General features: G+C 43.2%; 1 protein-coding gene across 1 annotated transcript in view; it reads right to left on the bottom strand.

Moving 5' to 3' along the window:
* Window positions 1-2,219: 2,219 nt before the first annotated feature.
* The window catches only part of PDE6D (phosphodiesterase 6D), a 49,975-nt gene continuing 27,728 nt past the window's right edge, over window positions 2,220-24,466 (bottom strand). The window contains exons 2-5 of the mRNA XM_025889582.2: window positions 6,483-6,571; window positions 5,532-5,657; window positions 4,710-4,815; window positions 2,220-2,803 (exon numbers count right to left, since the gene is read on the bottom strand). Of these exons, the coding sequence (XP_025745367.1) occupies window positions 2,722-2,803; window positions 4,710-4,815; window positions 5,532-5,657; window positions 6,483-6,571 (403 nt within the window). The 3' untranslated portion in view covers window positions 2,220-2,721. The remainder of the gene's footprint in view (window positions 2,804-4,709; window positions 4,816-5,531; window positions 5,658-6,482; window positions 6,572-24,466) is intronic.

Here is a 24,466-nt window from a genome sequence, read left to right as displayed (position 1 = left end):
TCTTCTTCCTTTCATTTATTTATTCTTTTATCTCCTCTTCCTTTCATTTATTTATTCTTTTATCTCTTCTTCCTTATTCACCTTGTGCTTCCCTTATCGCAGGCATTTATAATCACCTGTCACGTCCCTCTACTAGAGACAAATCTCCGAAAGGCAGGCCTGTGCCTCACGCGTATGCATATGGGAAGAGTGTAAGTGGGGCCTGAGTGGGGCTAGTTCCCCTCCGGTAGACTGGACTCCCTCCGACCCCTCCCCACCCACCCGAGGCCAGACTCAGTGCTGTAGCCCACAGCCGTCCCGAAGCCCACAACACTGGCACGCCACTTTAGTTTCCCTTGTAGCTACCTGTGTACATATATCCATCTCTAACACTTACGGCCTCTCCCAGCATTTCCCAAAGTATGGTCCACAGACCACCTGCATCAGAATCACGGGGGTTGCTGTAGCAGGGCGATTTCTGGGCCCCACACCTACTGAATCCGAATCTCGGGTGGGGCAGGTGCCTGTAAATGTGCCAGGCCTGGGCTGCATGCCTCTCCTTCGTAACATTCTGTGGCCTTCGATGTATCCACAAAACCCCCAGCTCCTCAGGCATTTAGACCTGCACCCACTCTACCGGCTGACTCTGACCTATAAGGGCCCTTGTCCCCACAGCTCCTGTGTCCTCTCCTTCGGCTTGTGCTCCCCCCCTGCCCGTACCCCTCTCCTCTTCCTCCTCCCACCATAGCTGCAGCCATCCTCCAGGCCAGCTCCAGTCCGTCCCGCACAGCTCAGAACCTCTCACTCACACTGTCCCCAGAGCACACTTTTCTGGCCTCCCTTGTTTCATGATAAAATGACCACCACCACCTGAGCATATGCATTGCCTGAAGAGATGGTGAGCATCTACGAATGACTGGGCGATCATTCTTTTTTCCCTCAGAGCAGCTGGCAAAGAAGTGTGTCCCTGAGAGTTCTGGCTGGGTGAGTGAGTGGAGAAGGGCAGTGAAGGAGACTCTAAGCAGGGAGAGAAGCTTCCCTGGGATGGCCTCTCTCCACCGGGAGGTGTCCAATTCCCTGAGAGGAGAGACGGTATTTCCAGAAAGCAAAAGGAAATCTGGACTCGTTTTAACTTTGTTTTTTCATCCAATCTTGGTATTTAAAAATTAGCTTTTGAGGGGTGCCTGGGGGGCTCAGTCGTTAAGCGTCTGCCTTCGGCTCAGGTCATGGTCCCAGGGTCCTGGGATCGAACCCCCATCGGGCTCCCTGTTCCACGGGAAGCCTGCGTCTCCCTCTCCCACTCCCCCTGCTTGGGTTCCCTCTCACTGTGTCTCTCTCTGCCAAATAAATAAATAAAATCTTAAAAAAAAATAGCTTTTGAAGACAAGAGCCTTCATGTGAGGAATGGAATTATCACTGAAAGACGGTGATAGTCCACTAAAAATGTCCTTCCCCTCCCCATCCACAGACGCAAGCAGACCCTTTGGTAACAGACGGAAGGAGAGGAGGAATATATGAGCAGGGGCTATACCAGAGAGGGCCCATCTCTGGATGTATTCTCCTCCTCTGCGGCCTCAGACCCTTACTACTGTGAGAACTGGAAGCCCTTTAATTGCTGGTATTGTATAAAGAACAGTGAAGGCTGCTGGTAGCTCAGGGTTAAGTTCCTAAAAAAGAACCCTTCTCCGTCATGTCAGACTTCTGGGCACCCAGCTACCATCACTCTCTCCCACGCTGGCTTCCCCTGCCTGGGTTTTAAGGCCTCCCAGCACCCACCCCATCCCAGATGCGTTCACATCGTTCTCCACATGACTTCGGGGAGATCTTTTCTCCATTCTGGAACTTCTATTCTCTCACGTAAGAATAAAAGAGTCTCTACTCTGCCAGCTTGGAACTTCTACCCTTTCTGGAAACCTCTTTAGCAAAGGTACATCATAAAGGTATGAGAAAAGTTAAAAGCAACAACAAACAAACAAAGGGAGCATCTATGTTTCAGAAGAGAACCACTACATATCATGTCTCAAACACAAACGTTAAGGTCATGGGTCTTGTTTGGGTACGTTGTACGTTCTTGGAAAGCAGCAACGGAAGCATCGGGAACACAAGATCTATCAGTTGATCTCTGGAGTAAAACACAGTTGTGATCCTACAGTCTGATAAATGTCTTCACATCATGGGGCCGGGTTCATGTTCCAGAAAAAGTAGAGATGAAAGCAGTGCCATGCTAAAGACTGCAGGAATATTTTAATTCATATGTTTTAATTCATTATGTAATAATAATATCACAGTCTATTTTACAAGTTAAACGTATGAGAATGTATGAAATAGAAATGGTAGGAAAAAAACTAAACATAGGTCAGGAATATGAATTTTTCCAAAACCAGGGGCCAAAGGAAGATGTGTTGCCTGCGGGGCCCAAGGAGGAGGCAGGGCGGGGGCGGGAACAGCAGTGGCTCTCGTGGTAAGCGTCTGTCCCGTGTCACCCTGGGAAGGAGTCAAGGCTCACCCTCTGCCCTGGTCTGGGGTTGGGAGTTGAGTCTGGTCAGTGGAAGATGGCGGCTCAGGAGTTAACAGCCATCTGGTTACCTACACAGAACTGGTCCCCTGGTGGCCACAGGTGGGTTCTGCCGTACAGGGAATTAGGGGTGGAAGTGTCAAAACCAAATGTGTGGAGGAAGAAAGTAAAGTTTCCTCCTTTCCCCCCAAAAACCCAAATTCTTGAAATGCACACACATTCTTCTCTCAAACGTAGAAAAGTCTCACTCTGGATGTGCTTACAAGAAGATCGTCGTCAAAAAACTTTGTCTCTATGATAACATTCCCACTATAAGTAAGAAGAGAGGGCAAAAGAGTGAGTGTGTTAGGCAACAGATTTCATTTCCGCAAAGTGTTTTCAGTTTGGGTCTGCTGGGCCCGGGGACATGCACCCACCTTGGCCTGGGGACACTGAAGTCTATGTCCAAATGGGGTTAGAAGTCTAATGTGACATTTAACTTTGTGATTCGATTTTTTTCTCCTCAAGTTCAGAAAACAGAAGAAAGAGCATGTCTTAATCCTTGATACAAGTAAAACCCTTAGCAAGAGCGCTCTGCACATAGGGGTGCTTATAAGTGTGACTTTTTTTTTTTTTTTTTAATATGACTAACTTTTTGATACACATGGAAACCTGCAGGCCGCAGGGGTGGTATCTTTCCCTACAACACCTACTCTAGTAGACAGCTGTGGATTGGCCTTTCCTGCATCTATTTGCACCACTTTGGGTAATAGCACTCTGCTCTTCTTTTGGGGACCCACCCCATCTCCAGGCCACGGGTCAGCCAAGTAGTCCCTCCTTCACCTGGCAAAGGGGTGGGCACAGGACATAATTTGGGCCAATCAGACTCTCTCCCCAGAGCAGGATCCTTCCTAAGGCTGCTCCTGAAGGAAATCATCCACGGATTCCTGCCATCTGTATCTTTCAAGCTGCCCGGGTCTCAGTTCCTCCTCTCCCCACCCCCCCCCTTCAGCTGTCATATCAGCTGGAGTCATTTCTATGGCTTGTAGCCAAAGAACCCCAAATGGCACAACTGTATTGCACAAAGTGGAATTTCATTTTTCTTGGTGGATATCTCAGTGTTTCCAAACTAAACCACTCTTGAACCAAGTTAAGGGCAATAGAGGTACTGCTTTTGGGTTGCAAAAAGTAAAATATGACTTAAAAAACCTAAATACGTCATCATAGACTCAATGGTTTTAGTACCTGAAAGAAATTGGGCCTGGCCAAGGAGAAGTCAATGAAGGTTAATAAAATATAAAAAATGCCCTTCTATATACTACCCTGTACTTTCCTAGGGTAATTAATAGCCAGCAGATATATTTTTGTTGGTAATTAATTATAAAATAGGTACATAAGAAACTCAAGATTTAATTGGCTATTAGAATATAAAAATACCTACTGTTGTAATTAAACATCTATTAAAGACTTATAAAGTAAATAACCTCTATTTACATTCAGTGTGGCTTTCACCAAGGATCTGTTTAAAGGGACAATCCAATATTACACAATTATCTGTGTGAATAACTCATTGCTAGACACTATTACTAAAACCTTTAAAAGTCTAATACCTTTTCCCAAGAGAAAATGGTTGGTGGGCCTTTACTGACAGTGTTTTTGGATAAAGGACAAACTAATTATTCTTTGAGCAGGAAGCATAACTATTAAAATGGTAAGCTAGTCTGTGAAAAACTATAACCAAACACTATCCTCTAAAACAAAATTAAAACTTTGCCAGATTCCATTAAAGGCCATTCAAGAAAAGTAGAGTATCAGAAGTTTGGTAGTCAGGGAAGTGAGCAAATTAGCCTAGATTTAATATAGAGTACAGGCCAGTTTTCTCCCATATCATCTCGTTTTAGCCTCACTCCACCTCTGTGAGATAGAATTATTAATTCTATGTTTAGAGAGGAGAAAAATAAAGCCAAAGAGGTAAACATTGTCCAAGATTGCACAGCAAGTCAGGGTTAATCAGGAATTTAGTCTAAAGGTCTAATCTAAAGTTTTTTATTTTTTTCCATTCGATCACAGTCTTTTTCATGTGACAGAAGTCAGTAACCTATAAACTCAAATACCCCTGGATACTCTTTACCCTTATTTTCAACCTGGGTGGCCCGCTGAACAGGACCACAAGTCCCCCCACCCGGAACGCCTGCTTCGAGACACACCCCGCAATGTCTGTGGTCTGCTCACTCACGTTAGGACGCTGGCGGGCATCATCTGGGACTCGGGCGCTGCCTCTATCAGGGACTGCCAGGTGTTTGTGGAGTTCGGGATCACAAAGCCGAACTCGAAGAACCACTCTGCAGGAAGAAGGAAAAGCTGGTGAGCGGGCACCCCAGACAGTCTCAGGGCTCCTTGTCCAGCCCCTGCCCCTTTAGAGTGAGCCTCTTACCCCAAGAACCACAAATGAAGCCATCAGAAACCTCCCGGGTCAGAGGCATGGGAAAGGTCACGGAAGCCCCCTTGGGCTGTCCTCTGGACCACACCAGACAGAGGCTCACTCCCTATGCTCTAGGGTCGAAAGGACGAGGACCAGTGGGCGGATATAGTACAAGCAATGTTTTCTCAGAGGTAGGCTATGCGTACATGACAAACAGAAGAACAGAACAGGCCTTTCACTTGGAATTTCAGGTGTAAGACACATATGTGCCCTCTTACAGTTCACGGTGGAAACTCAGTGCAGAGCGGCCTTGCCAGTCAGATCCGCAGAAGACAGAGAGCACCGTACCAGGCCCTCGTCGGCAGTTTCCTCGTGACCACGTTACAATTCGCCAGTGATAAAGCAGGCACCAACCCAGGCCCACCAGTGTCAAAAACCCTTTTGTTGGGCTCAAAGGCCCTTGTCATTGCCAGCTTTGTTTTTGTTTGTTTTTCCCAGTCTCTCAGGGTGTAGGAATCCCATCACAATCTGTGTTGCCAAGTGAACGTTACCAAAGCAGTGCTTTTAGTTCACTGGGTCCTGCCTTTTTTCCCCCGTCACTCTCACTGTGGCTTCCAGCAGTAGGCCACAGAATACCTTCTAGGCATTGCCCTTTGAAGTAAACTTTCTGTTCCAGGCGGAATTTTTCCATTTGCTCTGCTGAAGAGAAGTTCAATTCTCGAGACACTGCCTTGCACTTGAGGATTTTCTTGGGAACACGAGCTGGTAAAGAAAAAGAAATATTGAAGCCATTCTCATTGAAAATCACATACTATGATGCTTCAAGTTTCTGGGAGCTTCTTAGAGCTGATTTAGAGAACACATTATCTATGTTAAATTTCAGAGAATGCCTTGGTAACAGAATTACACTTTTTAAGTAAAAACAGAGGTCCCCAATTGGTCAAGTGCATCTGACTGAAAGATCTTTATTTTTTTTTAAAAAAGATTTTATTTATTTGAGAGAGACAGAGAGAGAGAGAGAGGGAGAGCACAGAGGGAGTGGGAGAGGGTGAAGCAGACTTCCTGCTGAGCAGAGAGCCTGATGCGGGGATGTGGAGGTGTGGGGCTCAATCCCAGGACCCTGAGATCATGACCAGAGCCAAAGGCAGACGCTTAACCAACTGAGACACCCAGGCGTCCCCCTGAAAGATACTTAAGAAACATCAGATGTAGTGCATCTAAGGGCCTTCCCTAGCTGCTCTCATCAGGAAAAAGGCTGAATGGGCACCTTCTCTACTCTGTTCTGTTAGTTTTAACCCCTTAGTTTTTCTTTTATTTCAGGGAGATAAAAATGCAAATTTTCTTTTGGAAAAAAATGTTGAGAGCTTAGTTTATATCTTTAGGTATGTTCTAATGCTAAAATTTCAGCACAAAATGGGTTTTGGGAAGTGAGAGAAAAAAAGGTAGGGAAGGAACTAGGAATCTCAACAACAAACGCTGTGCCCTCAGGCGTTTGCCCATTAGGGCCTGCATTAATTTAGCTCCCTGATGCTTAGGCCCTGCTCCAGAAACATCAGAGCCTTGTGCAGACAAAGGGTTGGGGAGTACCTTCATGCTCCACTCCAGGGACTGACAGGTCTTCTGTTCCTTGCCACAGTATCTTCCCTGTCTCAGCATCCCGGAGGTTCATCCAATTTCTGATCAAATATATTAAGGAAAATAATGCACTGAAGGCGACTCTCAGTTTGTATTCTAGGTGTGTTCTAGTGCTCAGATTTGCTACCAACTCCCGTTTACTTTTTAGCAAGTCGGCCTATCTGCCAAGTGCCATGAAAGCAAATAAGATGGTTTAAGAGGGTCCAAATGACATCCAAAGGAAGATCTTAGCAGAGACCCAGCAGAGATTTTTTTTTTTTTAAAGATTTTATTTATTTATTTGACAGAGAGAGCACAAGCAGGGGGAGTGACAGGCAGAGGCAGAGGGACAAGGAGAAGCAGGCTCCCTGCAGGGCTCCTCTTTCCCAGGATCCTGGGATCATGACCTGAGCCAAAGGCAGACTCTTTTTTTTTTTTTTTTTTAAGATTTTATTTATTTATTTGAGAAAGAGAGAATGAGAGATAGAGAGCACGAGAGGGAAGAGGGTCAGAGGGAGAAGCAGACTCCCCGCTGAGCAGGGAGCCCGATGTGGGACTCGATCCTGGGACTCCAGGATCATGACCTGAGCCGAAGGCAGACTCTTAACCGACTGAGCCAGCCAGGTGCCCCCCCAGCGGAGATATTTTTATCTACAACATGAGAACCAAAGGCTACACATCTAGAAATTGCAAGAAAGAGGAGAAAATGAATAGTACAAAATTAAAAAATTTCCAACACAATCAGAGCAGCCAAGATAAAAGACCTAAAGAAACAGATAAGAGAGGTATCCCCAAGGAGTGACTCATGCAGACCACACCCACAGTGAGGATCACATCCCCTAAGTTTTACTCACAAGTCCAGAGATCTCAAGTACCTGTTTAATGGCCTGCTCTTAAATATCAGAAACTAGCCAAGGATCACCAGAAACCAAGGAGGGCATTTACTATGAAAGACAGACCAAAACAAAGAGAAAAAAGCAACTCAGAAGAAAAAAGAGACTACAAAGGAAGATACATACTTTTTTTTTTATTTTTTAAGATTTTATTTATTTACTTGAGAGAGAGGAGAGAAAGCACAAGCAGAGGGAGCGGCAGGCAGAGGGAGAAGCAGGCTCCCCGTTGAGCAAGGAGCCCAAGGCGGGGCTCAATCCCAGGACCCTGAGATCATGACCTGAGCTGAAGGTAGATGCTTAACCGACTGAGCCACCAAGGCACCCCAAAAGATACAAACTTTTAAAAAGAAGTATTAAAAACAAAACAGCCAGAGATAACATAATCCTTACAGACACTAAAAATTATATACAATTGAATTTTGTATATTTTAGGTGATTTTCTCTGGCTCAAGTTTACAAATTTTGAAGCTAGTCAATTGATAATCTCTTTTTGTCATAAAATGCCAACCTAAGTAGTTATATTTTCTAGTTTCTGTATTGTTCATCATACAATAAATGAATTACTAATAGCAATGAAAAAAACAGAGAACAAAAAAGAATGCTAGAAAAATACACATTTTTTTTTAAAGATTTTATTTATTTATTTGAGAGAGAGAGAATGAGAGATAGAGAGCACGAGAGGGAAGAGGGTCAGAGGGAGAAGCAGACTCCCCGCTGAGCAGGGAGCCCGATGTGGGACTGGATCCCGGGACTCCAGGATCATGACCTGAGCCGAAGGCAGACCCTTAATGACTGAGCCACCCAGGAGTTCTGAAAAATACACATTTTTGATAGCAGATCCAAACAACTCAATGCAAGGTTTGGAAGACAAAGTTGAGGAACGCTTTCAGAAAGAAGAATAAAAAGCCACAAGGATAGAAAACAGGAGAGTAAATATACAAAAACTGGATATCAGTCTAAGAGATCCAAAATCTTAACAGAAATGCAAGAAAGAACCGAAAAACCAAGGAGAGGAAGTCATCAATGAATTAATTCAAGATAATTGTCCCAGACTGAAAGGATCTGGCAAGTGCTCAAGTCACATCATTATGAACTTGCAGAACGTCAAGGTTAAAGCAAAGCTTCCAAAGGGAAAACAAGCTGTCACATAAAGGTCAGAATCAGAGTGGGGAAAAAAAAATCAGAATGAATCACACTTTTCAACAGGGACTCTGGAGGATAGAAAAAAATGAAGCAGTGCCTTTAAAATTCTCAGGGGAATTCCTAAAACTAAAAAAAGATTCACTTTCTCGAGAAACTAATGATAATATGCTACTTCAAAATGACAGGGAAGACTAAGGAAGAAGACGATATTGGATCCAGGAAGCAATGGATCTAAAACAAGAGACAGGTGAAGGAGACCCCAGGGTAAAAGCTCTTCAGCGGGCCTGGAAGGCAACTGGCCAAGGATCCAGACAAGAGCTGGTCAGAATACTTAGGGAGACATTTTAAGAAGACGAAATTCATAGAATATCTGATGTGTTTAAGTGGGAAAGATTTATACAGTTTGGGTACATTTGGGGGTTCCTTAGGGAGAAGCACAGAAAATCTAAGTAAATGAATTAAAAACCAAGACAATAATTAACATCTGGGAAAAATCAAAGGTGGTATTGGAAGAAAAAAGTAGTCACAGTATACTACATGGCACCATTGCAAACAGGGCTGACGTAGTCAACAATAATAAAAACACGGACTATGGATCCAATACCACTACCCTGGGAGGATGGGGGAAGAAGAGCATGTATGTGTGGTCAGGCAGAAAGTGTTGAGAAAGAACAAAACTCATTTTCCATAGTGGGAAGTCAATAAACAATGCCTAAAACGGAATAGCCACAGTGTGCAATTCAGAAATATGAAGATAAATAGCAAATAAATGTTAGAAATTGAAAACAGTTTTCTCTGGGTAATAGAAAATATGAATGGGAGGATACAGAACGTGGCTCATCATTCAAAACCAGGTAGAATTATGACTCTGAGCAATGTACACACACAACTTTGACAAATATAAACACTAAATTTAAAAAGACAGTCCTGAGGGTTTTTTTTAAACAATGGACAAATAATTAAAGAAAAATTAATACTATCCATACATGGAGGCTAAATCTGAGAAAGATGGTTAATATTTACCAAGAGATGGACCTTCAGATAAATAGTTGATACAGTTTGCAGGTCTTTTTTTTTTTTCTTTTTGCTGTCTAGCAACCAAACCCTCTTCCCAACTCTCCCATGGGGGAGACAGCGCCTGCCAGGTATTACTGTAACTAGAAGATCCAAATCCTTCCCTCCGGAGCCTGGTGCAGCTGGGGGCAAGCACATGACCTAGGCTTGGATGCCTGGATACCAGGACTAGAGAAAAAGTCAGCAGTTCTTCAGGATGTGTTTCCGGCTGTGTGGCCATTGCTGCAGTCAGTTCTGAAGCCCCAGGGAGCCTTCAAGCTTTCCCATTGTTTGGATAGCTTGCAGTGTTGAACCCAGAGCGTGGTTGATTAGCATCAGTATGCCTGTAATGGTACAGTTAACCCTCTGGAGAGATTCTTTCTAGGTTTTGCAGCCACTAAAGAAAAGTCACAGAAGATAACTAAGGGTTACCCTAGCTTCCTGTGCTCTCAACCTGCTTGTGCACTGTACCCCCGCCCGCCCCCCCCCACCGGCATGAACCTACCAAATGAAGTTGTGTTGGTTGTGTTTCTCTCCTCTCGTGTGCAATCTTTTTTTTTTTTTTAAAGATTTTATTTATTTATTTGAGGGAGAGAGAATGAGAGATAGAGAGCACGAGAGGGAAGGAAGAGGGTCAGAGGGAGAAGCAGACTCCCTGCTGAGCAGGGAGCCCGATGTGGGACTTGAGGATCATGACCTGAGCTGAAGGCAGTCGCTTAACCAACTAAGCCACCCAGGCGCCCTCCTTGTGTGCAATCTTAAGTCTCCTAGTATGCTAATTATATCCCCAAATACTGCTGCTATTATATACCTTTGTGGTTTTCTCTTCTCTGCTTCATATTCCGAAATTCCACTTTTTTTTAAACTAAATTCAAAAGCAAGTCAAAAGTATATACACATACTTGCTTAGATCACATTTTTTTTAAATCACTTTTTTTTTTAAAGTAAGTTCTATGCCCAACGTAGGGCTTGAACTCACTACCCAAAATCAAGAGTTGCATGCTCTACCAACGGAGTCAGCCAGGTACCCTCAGATCATCTATTAAAATTCCAATTACTACAAATATGCTTAGCTATTCTGGGGTCTCCATATATGAAGACAAAGCTTCCCCAATTGGAGAAATGAAACAGAAGATACTACTGCTCCAGCAAGTCCACTCTGAGCTCAGACCTAAACAGAATTGCCTTTGACATTTAAGTCCAAGGTTTTCAGAAGACACAGTACTCATTTAACCTGCTCCGTACATACTTTTCATTCTTTCTCTACAGATAGTCTCTTTGGTGTCAGTATAGCCACATTGGACACCAGATTTTCTTAAACAACAAAACTAAAATTACTCTTAAAGTTTTAGGCTCACATACAAATGGGGCATTCTAGCAAAACTACTGCAAGAAAAGCCTCAGAAAAGGGGCTCCCTTCGTAAAGCAACAGCTAGATCGGATCTAGCAGTTTCCAAAAAAAGCATTACTGCTGCTGGCTCAGGTCAGCAAAGAAAAGCCTGGCACCAGAATTTGTCAATCTATTAGAGGATAGAAAGAAAAAAAAGTCTTAAATGAGAGTGTGCTCTCCAATAATTAGTGGATAGTGAATTTAAGATTCCTCCATTTTATACCAAGGGAGAGAAGATGCTAAAAATACATGGCTTATCTCCCCAACACAAGCGCCTCCTCTTTTTATAAATAATCGGTTTAAGGACTTATCTTTTTTGGGAATTACACTTAAAAAAATATTTTGGCCAGTTCAACAATTAGGCATTTCCAGCATGTACCTTAATCTGGAAACCTATCAGTGTCTCTATCGTGGGCTTCATTGTATAATCCTAACAAAACTGTAAAATTTTACCCTCAGTAAATGCTACAAAATTAGAGAAATACAAACAGAGCTCCATTAAATGATGTTGGGATGGAGTCTACTTAGAGCCCCTCCAAGTTCTCTAAGTTAGGGGTGAAAAGGAACACTCTTAATTCATGGCAAAGATACAGCCATTTGGGAACAGCTTTATAAATCATAAAAATACAAATCCATGACAGCCCAATAGGAAAAAGAAATAAAAATTATTAAGGTAGGTAACTTTTTTTTTTTAAGATTTTATTTATTTGACAGCGAGAGAGCGAGCACATGCACAAGCAGGGGGAGCAGGAGAGGGAGAAGCAGCTCCCGATTGAGCACAGGGAGCCTGATGTGGGACTCGATCCCAGGGCTCTGGGATCATGACCTGAGTCGAAGGCAGATGCTTTTTTTTTTTTTTTTTTTAAAGATTTTATTTATTTATGTGAGAGAGAGAGAATGAGAGATAGAGAGCACGAGAGGGGGGAGGGTCAGAGGGAGAAGCAGACTCCCTGCTGAGCAGGGAGCCCGATGCGGGACTCGATCCTGGGACTCCAGGATCATGACCTGAGCCGAAGGCAGTCGCCCAACCAACTGAGCCACCCAGGCGCCCCTGAAGGCAGATGCTTAACGACTGAGCCACCCAGGCGCCCCAAGGTAGGTATCTTAAAATAGCAACCACAAGAAAAGATGGTCCTCAAAAGAGGAAGCATATTTCACTAAAAATGTTGGAAATGAGGGCGCCTGGGTGGCTCAGTTGGTTAAGCGACTGCCTTCGGCTCAGGTCATGATCCTGGAGTCCCGGAATCGAGTCCCGCATCGGGCTCCCTGCTCAGCGGGGAGTCTGCTTCTCCCTCTGACACGCCCCCCCCCATGTACTCTCTCTCTCTCTAATAAATAAATAAATAAATCTTTAAAAAAAATGTTGGAAATGAAAGGGAAACTTTAATGGCTGATCATGATCTGGCTGAAAACATTTTTTTAGCAGGTTTTTGTTAACTAGATTTTTTTCAGAGAAAAAGAGCCTGAGTTTTAAGACTCAAAGGTCAAGTCACTTCCAATCTTGAGAGAGAGGATTAGGTACAAGCTTTAAGGATGGGGGCTGAAGGACTATTTATAAATACCACCTTCTGGGTCAGCCAGGTCTTTTCTCATTTAAAAGCTCCCGGGTGATTTATACCCATGGTGAGCACAAAGAACACTCCTTTACTATGGGAAGCCTCTGCTGGGAGAGCTGTTCTGGTAGCTTCTTATTTGGAACGAGGCTGCCAAGGTAGCACACTCTCATATGTAAAAGTAAGAGCATGTTAAAAATAAGCTTCAGCCTGAAAACAATAAGGTCCAGAAAAAAAAAAAGGTTTGTAGAGTGTCGAACCTTAGGAGAGGTAAAAAAGGAAGTAGACTAACACACACACGGAAGAATGAGAGTCACTTGGCTCCGCACAGAAGGTTACGTAAGTCCTCTTATGTTGTAAACAGCTGTGACCTGGTATGATTTGGGGCCGGTGCGGGGGCTGGGGACAGACCTGAGGTAGAGAAGGCGGGCAGGGATGCGGTGGTGGAGGGGGAAGTGAAGGCTTGGGGCTTGGAAGAAACCAGTCAGATGTTGGGATACGAGGTAAATTTCCTTGAGATGTGAATGCAGGCACTGGGATAAAAGAATTTAAAATACTTAGTGACAATCATCTAGAAGCATTCTGGCATGAGTACAACCTCCATTTTTATAAACAGAACAGATCCACTGTACATGGCAGTGATGAGGGAACAGAAGGCAAGCTGAGGACAAAGCAGAAGCTGACACCCCACAACACCACCCCCATAGGATGTATGTGACATTCCTCAGGCACTCCTGGCTGCCCTAAAGCTAAAGAAAGGAAAAAACAAATAGTTAAGTTGTAGAGATCACAATCCTGCAAGACCTGAGTCTCCCTCAGTTTACAAATGTCTTAGCAATTTACAAGAACAAAGCATTTCTATCAACGGCCTAGCTTCTAGAAGGAAATGTAGACACAATTAAATGCCCTTATAACCTACAGCCCATTGACAGATAATTGAAGCGGGCAGAGTGTAATGTTCCTCCAGGAAGTTCCCAACTATCTTAATTTTAATGCCTTACTAGAGGGGTAAACAAACTTAACTTGACAATGGCAAGGCCTCCGGTATCTTGTAGGTCCTCTTTAGCATATGAAAGTTCTTTTGAAACCTCCCCTTTTCCTTACCTCCCCCGATCTCATTGTGTATCATCAGCCACCCCTCACAACCCCGGTGCAGCAGCTCTCTCTGCCCACAGGTCCTGTCCCTCTGCTGTAACAAACTACCCTTTTGCATCAAAGATGTCTCAAGAATTCTTTCTTGGTCATTGGCTCCAGACCTTACCCCACCGTGAACTTCACCTATATTCCAAAACCCCATCAGCAGGACCTCACTGGCCAGTTGAGAGGAGAGACCAAAGGGAGATTGGTGGAGAGGAAGAGACAGAGTAGAGAGGAGGAACGGGGAAGGTAAAGAGAGGAAAGAGTAAAACATGGAACACACAAACAGAAGGAGAGAGAGACACACACAAGGGAGGAGTGAAGGAAAAAAAGATACTGGGAAAGAAACAAAAATGCTCACATGTAACTGAGAACCAGGCCAGAACAGAAAGGGAACAAAAAGCAAGAGGCTCAGGATGTTCAGAGACAGATTCTAGTTTTTCCTGCTTGAATCTTAGAGCGTTGTCCTGGCTAGTGGCTTTCATAGAATGGTTTGAAATTGATGGGCAGGAAGACTGCCCCCATGAAAATGTTAATTGGCTGATTCATAGTTTCCTGTAATTATCATCCAAACTAGTACTTCTGAGAATGAAAGAAGAGACAGCACACTTAAATGAGTTGGCTCATGTAAGGTGCTTAGACTCTTAGAAGCAGAGTGTTGTTGTTTTGAATCCATTATCATCTCCTATCTAGAATCCTGATGGTTTTCCTCACTTCCAGTCTTTTTTAGAAAGAGAGAGGGCGAGCAGGGGTAGGCGCAGAGGGACAGAATCCCAAGCAGACTACGCTCAGTGAGGAGTCCGACACGGGGTTTGAGCGCACAACCCTGAGATCATGACCTGAGCCGAAATCAGGAGTCAGACGCTTACCCAACTGAGCTACCCAAGTGCCCCTCCTTGCTTCCATTCTTGCTCCCTCTTTCAATCCATTCTCCTCACAGAAGGTAGTTTTATAAAAATGGTGAATTAGATGTTAATCCCTGGTTTTCCTTTGCACTTGAAAACAAAACTAAAGTCCTTAGCATGGTTTGCAAGGTGCCCAGTCACACGCTCCAGCCGTAATGGCCACCTTTCTCTTTCTTCAGCACACTAGTGTCTCTGCCCGTGATGCTGCCTGAGTGCTCTTGCCCTTACTCTTCACACTCCCAGATCCTGGCTTCGGTGGCACCTCCTCAGAGAGACTCTTGGGACCACCCAGCCTACAGAATCCAGATTTGCCTGACTCTGAAGCTGGGGCTCCTTCTGTGCATCCATGCCAACCCTGGCTACATTCTGGTCTCCCCTAAACAGGCAGTTTGTGCCATCTCCATCTCCCCTGAGACAAGGCTAAATACGTCACCTTTACTGTGTTACTTTTATGGTCAAAGACCTTCAAAGGGTCCTCACAGATTGATCCAGGTCTCTCCATGTACCTGATCTCAAACTATCATTCAGTAAGTGCTTACTGACAACCTACTATGTGCCAGGTATTGACATCAAAGTGACATGTAAAAAAATCTGGGCAATATTGTTTCATAGAAAGTGACAGACAAGTGGAGGGGGACAATATTTCTAAATTTATGTATTATTTTATAAATTTATCATCTTAAATATGTAGGTAAAATACACATTTGTCTATTCCACCCATATCCCTTTTTAAAAATATTTTTTCATTGGAATGTTAACAGGCTGCTTTATATTCAGGGTGACCTTATATTTGGGCATTATTCTGATAATTTTGTGTATTTCTTCTATATAAAACCAAAGAATTTATTTATTCATGTCCTTCAAAACAATTCATACACAAGCTGGATAATTCTCAGTGATACTGAGATAATTCTCTAATGATGTTAACTCAGATCTTGATTACTAATCTAGGGATGGAAAGGCTATATTATTTCAGTTCCTAACAATTTACCAGGAAGGGAATTGGTTTATCAATTGTTATTCTGTTCTATTCCTTTCTGAAAAGTAAACTTTTAGATTTGCAAAATAGTTGTAACAGTAGAGTCCTCATATACCTCACACTAGTTTCCCCTATTATAGACATCTTATATTTGTCGCAGCTAATGAACCAATACTGATACATTATCACTAACTAAAGTCTACAGTTTGTTCAGATTTCCTTAAGTTTTAATTTAATGTCCTTTTTCTGTCCCAGGATCCCACATTTACATTGAGTTATCATGTCTCCTGAAGCTCCTCTGGGCTGTGAGAGTTTCTCAGATTTTCCTTGTTTTTTTTGGATGACCTTGACAGTGTTGAGTAGTACTAGTCAAGTATTTTCTGGGTGTCTGACAATTGGGGTTTGTCTGATGTTTTTCTCATGATTAGGCTGGGGTTCTGAGTTTTTAGGAGGAAGACCATTGAGATGAAGTGCCATTTTCATCCCATCATGTCAAGGCTATGTATCATCAACCTGCTTTATCACTGTTGATGCTGATCTTGATCACCTGGCTGAGGTGGTGCTTGTCAGGTTTCTCCACTGTAAATATGTTCTCTTCCCCTTCTTTCCATATTGTACTCTCGGAACGAAGTAACTACAGCCCAAACTAACAGGTGGGGAGTTATGCTCCAACTCCATGAGGGAAGAATGTGAATTATTTGGAATTTTGCAGTGGAAATTTGTCTCTTCTGCCATTGATTTTTTATTCAATTATTTGTATCAGGCCCGTTGGTTTTATTATTAAATGACTGTGCTCTGATACCTAAATTTTTATCTCCAACATGAAAATATTTCAACACTAAACAATCTGCTTAAAAATATCTAGTTAAGATGCCTACACCTTTAAGTTTCAGGGATTCATCTGGGTTATGGGATCAAGAGCCACATGCTCTTCTGACTGAGCCAGCCAGGAGCCTTGGGAATGCTCATTTTAAAAAGCAATTCTTATGTGCAATAAAGTTGAGGTACCACTCATCTAGCCTTTATAATCTAATACAGAATATCTAATATAATCTATAATATAATCTGTGACTAGAGCAACACTCCTAAAACACAAGCTGGATCATATCATTACTTCCCCTTCAAAAACTTTCAAAAGATTTTCTTTCTTTCTTTCTTTTAAGATTTATTTATTTAGGAGAGAGAAAGCGCACACATGAGTGGGAGGGGCTGACAAAGAATCTCAAGCAGACTCTGCGCGGAGCACAGCGCCCAATGTGGGGCTTGATCTCACCACCCTGAGATCATGACCTGAGCGGAAAGCAAGAGTTGGATGCTTAACCGACTGTGCCACCCAGGTGCCCCATCAAAAGATTTTCACTGAGAAAAGTCCTAACTTCTTAGCTTAGCATTTTATGTTCTTTACCTTGTGGTTCCAACATCTCTCTGGCCACCCTTTGTGCTGTATGCTCCTCCCTGGTTGGACGACTGCCTTTGGTTCAGGTCATGATCCTGGAGTCCCGGGATTGAGTCCACATTGGGCTCCCTGCTCAGCAGGGAGTCTGCTTCTCCCTCTGACCCTCCCCCCCCCCATGCTCTATCTCATTCTCTCTCTCAAATAAATAAATAAATAAAAATTTTATTACTGTAGTTGACATGTGATGAGGGAATCTTTTTAAAATGAGTATTATTCAAATAAATAAGAGTCTCTTTATATTTTCATACTATTTTCGGAGATTTGTTAGCTTTTAAAAATAAATGAGTATATCTGCTTGCTGGTCATGTGAATGTACACTTTTTTTTTTTTTTTTAAGATTTACTTATTTGAGAGAGCGAGAATGAGAGAGAGAGTACATGAGAGGCGAGAGGGTCAGAGGGAGAAGCAGGCTCCCCGCCAAGCAGGGAGCCCGATGTGGGACTTGATCCCGGGACTCCGGGATCATGACCTGAGCCGAAGGCAGTTGCTTAACCAGCTGAGCCACCCAGGCGCCCCGTGAATGTACACTTTTAACTAGAAAAAGGTACCACGTCCAAGAATCTGTGAGATGACGGGGCACCTGGGTGGCTCAGTAGTTAAGCGTCTGCCTTCAGTTCAGATCATGATCCCAGGGTCCTGGGACTGAGTCCCACATTGGGCTCCTTGCTCAGTGGGGAGCCTGCTTCTCCCTCTCTCTCTGCCTGTTGCCCCCTCTGCTTGTGCTGTCAAATAAATAAAATCTTAAAAAAAAAAGTCTGTGAGGTACCTTCATATAAGAACACAGAAAGAATGCTTTTTTATATAGGTGAATTTTAGCAATTTAAAACAGTTGGTGAAAAAAAGAAAAAAAGAAAATGGTGAAAATGAAGGTGTTTTTGTTTTTGTAAATTAAACAGTTTATTTTTAAAAAGATTTTATTTATTTGACAGAGAGAGACACTGCGAGAGAGGGAACACAAGCAGGGGAAGGGGGAGAGGGAGAAGCAGGCTTCCCGCTGAGCAGGACGCCTGATGTGGGGCTCGATCCCAGGACCCTGGGATCATGACCTGAGCCAAAGGCAGATGCTTAATTGACTGAGCCACCCACGTGCCCCAGGAAATTAAACAATTTAAAAAGCTCTGTAGGAATTTACTGTTTCAAAAATGCCGAATGAGTTATCTTATAAATGAAATAAATCTTGTATACCATTAACTTAAATGTTAACGGCCTGGGTGGCTCAGTCAGTTAAGCGTCTGCCTTCAACTCAGGTCATGATCATGCGGTCCTGGGATAGAGCCCCTTGTCAGGCTTCCTGCTCAGTGGGGAGTCTGCTTCTCCCTCTCCCTATGCCCCTCCCCTCCACTGGTGCTCTCTTTCTCTCTCTCAAATGATAAAATCTTAAAAATAAAGCCCCAATTTGAGAGTTGTTTCTTAAAAAATAAATAATTTATTTATTTGGAGAGAGTGCATGCATGCATACGTGAGGGGAGTGCAGAGTAAGAGGGAGAGGGAGAGGGATTCTCAAGCCCACTCCGTGCTGAGCACAGAGCCTGCCCTGGGGGGCTTAATCCCAAGACCTGAGATCATGACCTGAACCTAAATCAAGAGTCAGTTCAAGCCTGAGCCACCCAGGTGCCCAGCCCCCATTTTGAAAGTTATAAGTGAATTTGTTTACAGTAATCTTAAGGCAGGGTATATCCATAAGTCTTTGTTGTGATGGGGAAGAATTCTAGTCATTATCAGATGGTCACAACTTCTAAAGATTATAATCCACTTGGATATAATCACATTTCAGATACTAAGTCCCCTAAAAACCAGACCTTAATTTGTCACAGCACTGTAATACACCTTTCCCTGCCACAAAAGACTGCTCAAAAAACAAACAAAAAATCCCTTGATGTCTTCAACAAGTTGCATTTGTTTTTTTTTTTTTTTGCCAAGGAACCTGAAAACAGCACTGTCCTTTATACTGATGACACTCTATGATAAGCATACACTTCCAAGGGTGCCTCAAGCAAGGGTCAAGACCAAACTATCCATGGGAAACAATGTCCCGGGCAGCACCAACTTTGTTTGACCCAGAGAACCTGACATTCTGCGCTGTATTAGTCACTGCTGGCAGATGTAGCCACTGTCAATTTGTTCCTGTCACATTATTTTCCTTTGTCTCAGTCCAAAGCCACAGGGGAGGGCTACGGGGTTTGCTTTTGACTTGTAACAACAGCAGAGGCTATGGAGTCCCTCACCTGCCTAACTTGACTCCTGGCTCCTCCCCTGGAAACGGGAGAACTGGAGACAGAACATACCAAACAGGACGAGTGATCTGCTCTTCCATGAAACTTCTGGTTGGCTACATGGGAAACACGGAAATGTCTATCAGAGGTGGAATAAAAGGACATTCTGCAGAGCTGGCTTTGACAAGAAAGTCCACTACCCTTTGTTTCTTTGCTCAGCCTCTCATTTCTTTTAATATATATATCACTGAGCCCAAATGTAAATAAGATAGCTGAAAAGTTGCTGGTTTCACAACTGTTCCATGCATGGCCAAGTTAACTCTCAGGGTAATTCTAGAATGTATGTTATCCAGGTAAATAGCAGTTACTGGTATGGTGCCAGTGTCTATTTCCTGGTTTTGATAATGTACTACGGCTATGTTAGATGTTATTAAGATATTATCATTGAATACATGGGAACTCACTGCACTATTTTTTATAAGTTCTTGTAAGCTAAAATTATTTCAAAATGAAGTTGCTTTTTTTTTTTAAAGATTTTATTTATTTATTTGACATAGAGCACAAGCAGGGGGAGAGGCAGAGGGAGAAGACTCCCAGGGGAGCCTGACTCAGGGCTTGATCCCAGAACCCTGTGACACCCACATGTACATCCATATTACTAGTTTCTAAGACAACATTTAAGACTTTATGGCTGGGCTCTTTATGGACTTCAATATCCCATTGCTGTGGTATTTTACTTATGTTTAAACCTTATCACTTAGTTTTTTTTCCTTGGTAATATCAGAGTAAATGATACTCCAGTAGTATAACAAAAATTTCTTTCTGACAGAGAGAGAGAGTGAATAAGCAGGGGAAGCAGCAGGCAGAGGGAGAGGGAGAAGCAGGCTCCCGCTCACCAGTGAGCCCGATGTGGGGCTTGATCCCAGGACCCCGGGATCATGACCTGAGCAGAAGGCAGACGCTCAACTGTCTGAGCCACCCAGGCACCCCAACAAAAATTTCAATAGGGAAAAAAGGCAAAGAGAGGCCAAGAGTATAGTCCAAGTGAAATTAAAGAGAAACTACAGAAAAGGCCAGGAGGAGGAAGTTTCTTGTCCTCCTTTGGGGTTTTATTTCTCTGCCTGAGAATTACAGCTTTTGGGGGTCGGAGAAAGATACAGAAAAGTTAATTTGGAGAGAGCTGATGGCTTATAAACAGTTGGTGGTGGTTTTGAACCGGGTAGCTAGAAAAATAATGGAACTTTATAAAAATCAAGGAATTCAAGAGAGAAAACTGATTTTTACTTTATTTTTTAATCTGACCACCTTTTTTTATTTTTTAGGTTCTTATTTATTTGAGAGAGAGAACATGAGCAGAGGGGAGGGTTAGAGGGAGAGGGACAAGCAGATTCCCTGCTCAGCAGGGAGCCTGACATGGGGCTTGATCCTAGGCCCCTGAGATCATGACCTGAGCCAAAGGCAGACACTTACCTGACTGAGCCACCCAGGCGCCCCTGATTTTTACTTTAGAGAGGAGGAGAAAAGGTTTGGTAAAGGAGGATGCTATTAGGAAAGCCCTTCCAGAACCTCAAGGATGGGAAAAAAAAAAGGTAATGTAGAACATGTAGGTGGTAGTGGTGGGAAGTACACCAAGTATATTCCAAGCTACAATTAGTCTGGTACTAGCATAAAAAGAGGTAGATTGATAGACCAAAAAACACAGCAATGACCCCAGCATATACTGACTTTTATATATGCTAAATTCCAAACCCGTGAAGAAAAATGGTTAGTTACCTCACACTGCTTACTATAATATACAGGTTTCCCCCACTATCCAAAAGTACAGTGTTCCTATGAAAACTTTTGTAAGCTGAGGGATGCCTGGGTGGCTCAGTCCATTAGGCGTCTGCCTTTGGCTCAGGTCATGATCCAGGGTCCTGGGATTTGAGTCCCATACCGGGCTCCTTGCTCAGCAGGGGGTCTGCTTCTCCCTCTGCCTACCACTCCCCCTGCTTGTGCTCTCTCTGCCGAATAAATAAAATCTTTAGGAAAAAAAAAGCAAGAAAGCAAGCTTTTGTAAGCTGAAATGGCAAAAAAGCCAAGAAGTAATTATCATTAATTTATTGTGGAAAAAATTTTGAGTGTTTCTACACCTATAAAATCATCTCTTAGGTTTTTCTGATACCTTAATGCACATCTTGCTAACAGATACACAAAATAAATCAAGATAAAGCACAAATGCTCACAGACACAATTGAAAGCTATGGTGGCTTGATGCTGAGATGCTGGGTAAACTAGTTTCCAGGGTGGGAGTGGGTGGCACCATGCTCGCTGCTCGGGGGTGCGTGCTGCCTCCATAAGGGCTCACTGCAAGACAAATATTCAACCTTATTGTTTTTCCCCTTTTTCTGTAGAAGTGAAAATCCTCTTTGGATTTCTTTCAGTTAGTGAGAACAAGTACTAACGCAGGTCTTTTGTAAATGTGAAGTGTCCTAACACGAACTTCTGAAAAGCAGGGGATACTTGTATCCAATTGTCCTCAAGAGTTAGATATAAAGAAAATATAGGTGAATATTTATATGACCTAAGGATGAGGAAGGTCTCTCTGAGCAGAAAAACAAAAGAAATCATACAAAAAACTAAGTATATATAATTCCACAGAAATTCCACCTGGGTGGTTTCAGTAGGAGGGAAAAAGGACTAGGGTTGGGTACAGAGATAAAAAGGGACTAATTTATTCAAATTATTTTAAGTTTTTACAAGGAAAATGTAGTTGTGTATTCCCTGAGTTAATTAATCCTGAAAGCGTTTCTGAAAGTAAAACCAGAACATCTTCCATACCTCAAAACCATCATAAATAAAGTCAAATGAAAAACTAGAAAAATATTCATGACAAGCAAAGGGACAGGGCCTTTACTATACAAGGAACATTTATATAAGAAAAAGATAAAATGTTTCAAAAAAAACACTAGGCAAAACATGGGGGAAATGCATATTTTCACCTGTCAAACTGGCCTACTGAGCTTGGCCCCTCTAGTGGGTGGGGAAGAGCTGTCCTGCCGTGTGCTCTCAAGGAAGCCGCCTCCCTGGGGAAGGGTCAGGTTTTCAGGTTTTGGGAGGCAGGCAAATGGGAGGGAGGACTCCTTGAAAAGCTCCAGGAGGAAGGGATTTTGTTTAGAAAGGAAAAGGGCTTTCTGACAGGGCGCTGTTGGGGAGAAATGGGGAGTATAAGCAAAGGAATGAGACAACCAGAAGGTACTGAGGCCTGGAAGAGACTGCATTTTGGGAAGTACAGGAAGTTTACAGGAATGAGAGTCAGGGAGTCATTCATAGCTTATTCTCAAGGTTTCCAAATTTGACGAAACTATTTTGGTGTCAAAATTGCCTGAGGGCTCTCTCTGGACACTGACCTTCATGAACCTCCCCCCCCACCCCTGATTTTTCCTTTCCAGTCAGTCACCAAGCCCTATTTCTTCCATTGAAATGCATTTGCAGTTTTTCAACCCAATCTGCACACTACTGCCAGACTACTGTTTCTAAAGTATCACTTGGATCCTGTCCCCTCTCTGCTCCAAAATCTTTCAGTGCTTTCTTTCTACTGTCACTGGATCAAGTGTAGACACACCCTCATCTAACACCCTGAACGAAGATTCCTGCAGTTCACCTAAAAAAACATCTGCTCCAGCCAACTGGTTCAATCACTATCCCTATATGTGACACCATCCCATGAAATCTTCCATGCTTTCCTAAGCCTGATATCCTACCTGAAAGCCCCTTTCCTTTCCATTTTACTTCTCTAGTACTCCCTCTCTTCCCATCGTGTACATGTGGTTAAAGCACAGGCGTGGAGTCTCACAGCCCAGGTTAAAACCATGGCTCTGCCGTTAAGGCTTAGTTTGCCTCAACTCCAAAATGTAGTAAGTACTTACAGGATTTTTCGTGAAGATTCAATACGAATTAATGTAGGACAGTGCCCAGAACACAGTAAATACTCACTAGATTAGTATTAGTATTATTGTCAAAATATACTCTTAACTCTGAGTGTAAAGTCTGTTTCACTAGCAGGTAAGAGCTTGTGTGCACTGTTGCTTTATCTCCTACGTTTAAGCTTTTTATATTTAGGTCTTGTTTCCTTATACTTTATAGACTTGATCTCATTAACAGTTGGTGAGTCAAGCCCTGCATTACAGGCTTTACAGATACAAAACCCCATGGTTTAGGTATCATTACCTCCATTACTTCACTTTCTGGATAGGAAAATGAAGTTTTGGGGATATTAAAAACCTTACCTAATATGAAATAGCTAGCAAATACTGGGATAAAGATGCAAGTTATTTTTTTGACTTTTTTTTTTTAAAGATTTTATTTATTTGATGAGAGAGAGCGAGAGAGGGAACACAAGCAGGGGAGTGGGGGAGGGAGAAGCAGGCTTTCCGCGGAGCAGGGAGCCTGATGTGGGGGCTCGATCCCAGGACCCTGGGATCGTGACCTGAGCCAAAGGCAGACGCTTAACTGACTGAGCCACCCAGGCACCCCTTGACTGACTTATTTTTAAGATTGAAAATTGCCTAGGACTTCTACGAATGAACACTGGGCAGTACTAATGAGCTAGTTCTGTCGTTCTTCCCTTACCTAGAGATCTCCCCAGGGAGAACTGAGCGCTGTCACTAGATCTGGTTTCAACATCACTCCCCAAACAGCCGGAGCCCGTGCTTTCCTCCAGGGACTGCCGTTACTCTTTGACTTTCAGACAGTGAGTATACTAGAAGATCCATGTTTTGTTATAAGAGAGGAAGATCATTTCCAGAGTCAGAAATCATGCCACCAGGGATCAAGAACAAAAACCATGTTTCCATCAGCAAAAGGCATCCTTTATCCCCCTTTAGTTTTCTGAGGATAAAAAAGAGAGGCTCTTAACAGATAGAGCCAAGCCTCCTGAGTACAGAAGAGGCCAACTTTTCCCAAAGGTAACATTCAAAAGACTGTGAGTCTTAAGAATCAGAAAGACAAAACCATCAAGGGCATGTGAAGGACAGACCCCACCAGTATATATTCTTTTTTTTCTTTTTAATATTTTATTTATTTATTTGAAAGAGAGATAGCAAGAGCGAGAGAGGGAACACAAGCAGGGGGAGTGGGAGAGGGAGAAGCAGGCTTCCTGCCAAACAGAGAGCCCGATGCGGGGCTCGATCCCAGGACTCCGGGATCACGACCTGAGCCGAAGGCAGACGCTTATCGACTAGGCCACCCAGGCGC

The sequence above is a fragment of the Callorhinus ursinus genome, unplaced genomic scaffold (genome assembly GCF_003265705.2).
Source record: "Callorhinus ursinus isolate GAN/ISIS: 27379988/994484 unplaced genomic scaffold, GSC_fseal_2.0 scaffold2, whole genome shotgun sequence".
In the NCBI taxonomy this organism is placed as follows: Eukaryota; Metazoa; Chordata; class Mammalia; order Carnivora; family Otariidae; genus Callorhinus; species Callorhinus ursinus.
The sequence above is the reverse complement of the archived record's forward strand: the minus strand, read 5'-3'. Positions and strand labels throughout refer to the sequence as shown.